The sequence below is a fragment of the Myotis nattereri genome (genome assembly GCF_964212035.1).
Source record: "Myotis nattereri genome assembly, chromosome: 11".
In the NCBI taxonomy this organism is placed as follows: Eukaryota; Metazoa; Chordata; class Mammalia; order Chiroptera; family Vespertilionidae; genus Myotis; species Myotis nattereri.
In genome coordinates this window covers 77,918,692-77,925,959 of record NC_138086.1, presented here as the reverse complement: position 1 = coordinate 77,925,959, position 7,268 = coordinate 77,918,692, and the positions used below count along the sequence as shown (strand labels likewise).

The 7,268-nt window shown below is 37.3% G+C and overlaps 1 protein-coding gene across 1 annotated transcript in view; it reads right to left on the bottom strand.

Moving 5' to 3' along the window:
- Nucleotides 1-366: 366 nt before the first annotated feature.
- SEPTIN7 (septin 7) overlaps nt 367-7,268 on the bottom strand; it is a gene marked incomplete at its 5' end in the record, with an annotated part of 56,974 nt that continues 50,072 nt past the window's right edge. Inside the window, 3 exon segments of the mRNA XM_081102544.1 lie at nt 367-1,419; nt 3,356-3,495; nt 4,386-4,521. Of these exon segments, the coding sequence (XP_080958670.1) occupies nt 1,380-1,419; nt 3,356-3,495; nt 4,386-4,521 (316 nt within the window). The 3' untranslated portion in view covers nt 367-1,379.

The window sequence follows — 7,268 nt, the reverse complement described above, 5'->3', positions numbered from 1 at the left end:
AAAACAGCCCTTCATATGCTTGAAGAGCCTGAAGTCAATCAAAAGGCCCCGGAAAGCTGCATCGCTCCTCTACCAGATTGAAGAACACCTGAGGCATGACATGGATGGAGACCGTGGAAGTTGTCATGGTGGTAGAATAGAGGTGCCTTATCACAATACAGACTTTCAAAACGGTAACCATGAGAACCTGTTTCTAGAGCAGCAGTACTTCAATAAAAAGAAACGTAACACATATATATTCTAAGTGAAACAAACAGACAAAAGACGCGCTGCAATTGTGGAGCTGACAAATTCAAGTAGGAAAGTTTCTTCCCAAACATACTCGTCTTGTACATCAACTGCAGAACAGTTCAGACCCACACTCTATTACATCACAACATTGTTTATTATGTGACTTTTTTACAATACAAACAAAAAAATACAGAAATGCAATATATGAATACAGCTAAATGCAGAATGGTGACTTTTTTTCTTTTCAAGAGGCCATGATTCCCATTTCTAGTAAAATAAAGAGGCTGCACATGGGTAGAAAGAGGTTGGTCGTTAGCTCCACAATTTTGCCTAGAAATGATCTATAAATGCATTTTCCCCCTGCTACTTACCATAAAATGTAAAAAGGGAATTAAAGGAAAGTTTCCTTGTTGGTTCCTACCATATGAAAGATGCTATATTCTATTTTAGCAGGGCCAATATATGGAAAATACCTAAATTAAATGTTATTACAAAAATGAAGCAGTAATGAGACTCTGGCTAAAGAGGGCACTAAATGAGAATAATATATATTTAAAGAATCCAAAATAAACAAACGAACAAAAAAAGGCTGTTATAAAAAAGCTCTAGGTGCATTGTAAGCATATAGGTTTTTTTTTCCATGTGTATTTTTAAACAATGGAAGTGTCAAAAAATAGGGTCAACTGTGTTAGACTAAATTACATTACTGTATATGCTGCATTGGATGGAACCTTTGTATTGTAATTATTATAGAGAAGCATAGTTTGCATCATATTATGGCAATTTATCCTCAGTGAAAACCTTTCAGAGTCCTTTTATTTTGGAATATCCTGTAAACAGTCAAACCACCAGAACATGATTGTACAATAGTAAAATGTTTTCTTGCATTAAATTGAAGACATCTGTTTAATAAAAAAAGAAAATGTAGGAAAGGTACTTAGAGCTGTTAGTTTCTAAGTACACAACACCCTAGACAATTCAAGGCATCTGAATCTCCATCAAGAACAAAAAAATAATAATTTTTGTCATGCTGTTAAATCCATCATTAAGAATAAAACTGGTGCAAATTGGTCAAACGGATCCAACAAACACTGATGTCCAAGCTGGCATATTGGCAACTAATACGTAACTGGTGGTCAATAGAGGGTTTAAAAGATCTTCCCTTTCTTCTTGTTCTTTTCCAAGGTTCTAAATGATTAAAGAAAATAATTAAAATGATTGACAACATTATAAACAAATGGTAGCAATAACTAACCCAACTACAACTGTGTTGGATTTTCAAACACTACTTTTTCATTTGAAAAATTAACAGAGTAAACAAGGAGGACAATGCTAGTCCATAATAGTATTTTCTTAGGCAATCAAATATTTGACAAATAAATACAGTAAACATATGATAAAAACCAATTTTCAATATATGAGAAAAATTCTCAAAATAGTGCAAATTTTAAAAAATCAACCAATATCTAATAGGGTATCCTTTTCTCCTATAGCCATTTGTATTCTGAAATGCATTTGCTTTCACAAATATATTTTCCTCCTCCTTGGAGAAAAAGTTAACTGAACAAATGTCTCATCTTAAAAACATTTAGCAGTGAGGGTAAATTGTAGAATCCTTACAACACTTCAACTTATTCAGTTTTAAATGGGACTAATGAGGGGGGAAGAAAAAGCCAAGGTACAAATATTACTGAACTAGGGGCCCGGTGCACGAAATTCGTGCACTGGGTGTGTGTGTGGGGGGGGGGGGGGCGGGGAGAGTGTCCCTCAGCCCAGCCTGCCCCCTCTCACATACTGGGAGCCCTCAGGCGTTGACCCCCATCACCCTCCGATCGCCTGATCGGCCCCTTGCCCAGGCCTGATGCCTCCGCCAGAGGTGTCAGGCTTGGACAGGGGACCCCCACCTCCCCCCGGTCACTGGCTCTGGCCCCCAACCAGGCCTGAAGCCTCTGGCCCAGGAATCATGCCTGGGCAGGGGACTCCTATCTCCCTCTGATCGCTTGCTCCACCCCCTGCCCAAGCCTGACGCCTCTGACCCAGGCTTCAGGCCTGGGCAAGGGGACCATCATATCCCCCCAATCCCCGGCTCAGCCCCCCGCCCAGGCCTGATGCCTCAGCTAGAGGAGTTGACCCTCATCACCCTCCGATCACCAATCACCGGATCAGCCCCTTGACCAGGCCTGAGGCCTCCGCGGTTGCAGGCTCCGCCCCTGCCCAGGCCTAACGCCTCTGGCCTAGGCGTCCGGCCCAGGCAGCGGGGGGCGCCGCGATTGTGGGCTTCGCTTTGGGCCCAGGCAAGGGACCCCTAGCTCCTGGGACTGCCAGCTTCAACTGGGCCCAGCTCCCATTGCTGGCTCCACCCCTACTTCCTGCTATCACTGGCCAGGGCGGCAAAGGCGCCTGATTCTCCGATCATGGCTGGGGGGCAGGGCAAAGGCTGCCCCCCAGCTCTTAGCTCCCCCCTGGGTTTCAGATCACTGTCAGTGGCAGGGGGCTTCTTCCTGCTTTCCCTTTCGCCTCCCTGCACTGTGCCTACATATGCAAATTAGCTGCCATCTTGTTGGCAGTTAATTTGCATATAGCCCTGATTAGCCAATGAAAAAGGTATCGCCGTACGCCAATTACCATTTTTCTCTTTTATTAGTGTAGATTTTTAATAAAGACTGCAAAATGTGTTAACTGCAGTAGGAATTAATATACCCAAAATTTTATCTTAAGAATTTTACCTAAATAAATAATTTCAACACAATTAAAACATACCTCTGACTGCATAAAAGATCTTTAGATCAGTGTTTTCTATGCTTACTAAAAACTGAACACAACCATTAGTCCAATAATTGGAGCGAGAAGGTAAGAAACTGATTATGGTGAGTCAACTGGACAGAATGTTATGAACCTACTAATTTAGTTATGATGACTGTTAAATCATGCAAAATGTTTGTAGTGAAAAAAATTGCCATTATATTAGATTATATTCATCTATATAAAAATATTTGTCCATTAAAATAATTATGCTTAGGATGCATAAGGGGTGATGTCTTTTAAAATGCTATCCTAATTATTTTTAATAAATAGGAAAATAATTCTTTAAAACATTACTAGACATTTCTTGGGAGTTAGTTACCTTGAAGAGTTCTGTTGTTCTAAAATACGCTGCTGGGCTTCCCAGTTGGCTTTCTCATCTTCAAACTGACGGCGTTTTTCCTCTAATTCTTTGTGCTGTGCTTCCAAATTCTTTTTCATTTGCTCATGGCGCCGTTGGAGCTAAATCACAGCACGACATATAAAAGTGGTTAAGAACTCAGGAGCAAAAGTGTGTTTCATCCATCCTAATGTTAAGAGTGTGAGCACTGAGTTCTTGTGCTATAAATACAGAGCACCATCTGGAAAGCACTAGGATTCCTCTTCCTATAGGACTTGTGACCTCCCCAAACAGAGGCCCAAGAGAATAATCTTGAGAAATGGGGGAAAGTGCTACAAACTTATGGTGTGTAGCACACTTTCTAACAGCAGACATATCCTATCTCATTTTTCATTACTCACAAACATGTAGGAAGCTCATGAGGGAAGACGCCAATGTTCCCTCCCACTGTATAGATAAGCAACAGACTACAAGTTTAAGTCCTATGCCATGGTCATTATCCAGAAAGTGGCAGAAAACCAGGATTTGAACCTGTCTCCTAATTCAAGGTTCAGAAAGCTGACATTAGTGGGAAGAAAGCAGGAAGATATGGCTTACATACAGTATTAGGGGAAATTTGGCCCAGATCTCTTTACAGGTAGGCCCTTTAATGCTAAGAAAAGTTTCATCCTTCAAGAGTAAGTTAAATTTCTCAAAACTCTGACAATTACTTTTCTTATTCTAAATATATGGAATGGCTTATAATTTCATTTTTCATAACTTACTCATTATAACTAATAACTCATTATAACTATTCTGTCTTTCTACCAAATATACTATGTCTACTTACATAATGAAGTGTATATTTTATAGAAACATAGTGCTTGCTTTTATTTCTCCATTTTATTACATTAGAGTATTATATTCAATTTGGAAAAATATTTATAAAAGTTCTATTATCTTTGAATTTTATGAACAATATTATTCTGAAAAGGAAGTGTGTCATAAGAAGTGGAACTATTAGTTTGATTACCTCAGCTTCAGAGTCCTTCAGTTTCTGAACTTTTTCTTTGACCTTCATCTCAAACACCTGCTCCATCTCCATCTCCATCTTCTTCATCTTAGCTACATGCTCCCTTCTTTCTTCTTCCATTTGTGCTAGAGGGCTCCTGTTATGAACATGAAGAATAATCATTACACATCCAGAAATAAAAAGTTAACACAAAACTGAGTGATCAAAACAAATGAGATACTGTATGGCATTACTAAAATCTCTGCTTTCTGTTTCTTGAAAATAAGTTTCAAATGATTTTTCAATTATTCTGACATCATGTAAATAACATTGAACACAGATCTGAAGTTCCATAAATGCATTAAAAATTCTTTATAAATTTTAATATTTATAAATATTTATAATCTAGAACTTCCACAAAATTTCTTATCTAAACTTAAATCTCTAGTAAGTAATTATTATGAAAATAGATCTAAAAAACAAAGGCAACTGTTAGTAGGATGTTTCTCTACACCTAGTGCATATCTAACCTAAAGATAACCTATTAAATAAAGTGTAGAAGGACAATGAAAAGGAAACATTTCAAAATACATTCACAGAATGGGAAACTAGAAGAAAATTATTTCATTTTGTACTTTCTTTAAACAAGATTAAAACATGAAAAAAGGAACTAAGTTAATAATATATGTAGAATACTTTTAGTTCTACAAATCTCCAAGTATTACAATCTCTAAGACAACTACTGACATCATGATTATACTGTTAACAATAATTCAAACTTATTTTGGTAACTGAAATGATGTGCTGGAAATGACCACCAGTCAATACTACATGCAGAGCATTTTTAGTCCACTTTGGTAACTTTGATGCTCTTGAAAATTTATCCCACCTAACACAAATATTTCATTTCTTAATTTTTCAAGATTGGTAACAATAGTGATAAAAACAAACACACACAGAGAATCCGAAGCAAATAATTATCTTATTTTAGTATGTCAGAAAATAGACATAAGCATAAACAAACGTAGTTCAGTATTCCACTGACATTCAAGTCCACACGCTAAAATCTCTGCACAATTTTGTTCAAAATTCTTATGTTGAAAAATAATACAAATGAGTTTAATGTAAAGACTAGGATATTTATAGAATCGAGAGAATGCCGAAGTATCGGTAACCTACTACAGCCCCAGCGAGGAGAGCAAAGTGAGCTCTGTGGCTTTGAGGAGCTCTGAACACTATTCAAAACACTGGGACAACTGTTGTTAAAACATGTTGACTTGGCCTCCACAAAAACAGGCTTTGACCATTGAATTTTACATTTTAAATTGGTGAGTTTTATTTCAAAAAGTGATTTAAAAATTAAATCATGGCTGAAAAAGAAAATCAGGTCTTAAATATCACCCCTAACTCCAAGGGTAGTTACTAACCCTGACCTGACACTATGAACATGCTGATTCTCTCCTTAGGAGGCTGCCTATTTCTGACCCTTACAGCACTCTTCTCTATCAAGGACAAGAGAGCTAAACAGAAAATACTGAAAAAGAGCAACAGGACAGAATATAGGTGACTGCTTTTTCTTAGCAAAACAGGAAGGATAAAAATGTGATACACTGCTGTGATCAAGATGAGCTGTTTTTGCAGTTAGTGCAAATTAGAATAAAATGTTATTTGACGAAAGGAGATTTCTTCACTAAAAGAAAACTTACAAATCTGCAGTATAGTTTAACAATTAAGCAATGAAACCGAAGTCCTGAAAATGAAACTAAGTCAAACATTAACTTAGAATAAGAACCTGCATTCAAAAAGTGAGGTCAACAAATAATAAAATTTTAAGTGTAAATGCCATTATTATTTCACTAGAGGCTGATGAGGTCCTTTTTAATAATATGTTTCTTATGTTATGGCATCACATCTCTTGGGCACAGAGCAAATGAATACCCCCAAATGACATGGCAGCCTTAGCCGGTCTGGCTCAGTGGATAGAGCATTGGCCCACGGACTGAAGGGTCTCGGATTCGATTCCAGGCAAGGGCACATACCTGGGTTGTAGGCTTAATCCTCTCAGTTGGGTGCTTGGGAGAGGCAAACAATTGATGTATCTCTCTGTCTTTACCCCTCCCTTCCACTCTCTCTAAAAATCAATGGAAAAATATCCTCAGGTGAGGACTAACAACAAAAAAATTACATGCCAAATGTGTGTTGCACACGCACACGGGGGCATTTTTCTGGTGCAGCCGTGGGCAAACTACAGTCCGTGGGCCGGATCCGGCCCGTTTGAAATGAATGAAACTAAAAAAAAAAAGACCGTACCCTTTTATGTAATGATGTTTACTTTGAATTTATATTAGTTCACACAAACACTCCATCCATGCTTTTGTTCCGACCCTCCGGTCCAGTTTAAGAACCCATTGTGGCCCTCGAGTCAAAAAGTTTGCCCACCCCTGAGTAAGAGGGTCCAAAGCTGCTGTCAGATTTTCAAAAAGGGTGTATATCAATAACCTCACTTCTTCCACCTCCTAAAACCTTTTAGTCTAGAAAAGAAACAATCTAATAACTATTTTTGAAGTGAGTCTTAATAACTGAATATGTTTAAGCAACTTAGATTATACAACAATACTGCTGTAATTTGAAAACAAATATTCAAGACTAAATATATTTAAAAATTTAAAATTCAGATAGAATTGTGATTTTTAAGTTAAATATATATATATTCCTACTTATAAAAACCTATCTATAAAATGCTCTTTTAATTTTATCCCTGGGAGGAAATAGGCAATTCATATAAATTTAAAGAATTCATAGCATAATTTGCATGTAAAAAGACTATCAGTTTACCAAGAGTAAACACTGTTATATAGATTCTTATTTAATTAACTCTGGGAGAAAATATAACACTTTTATAGC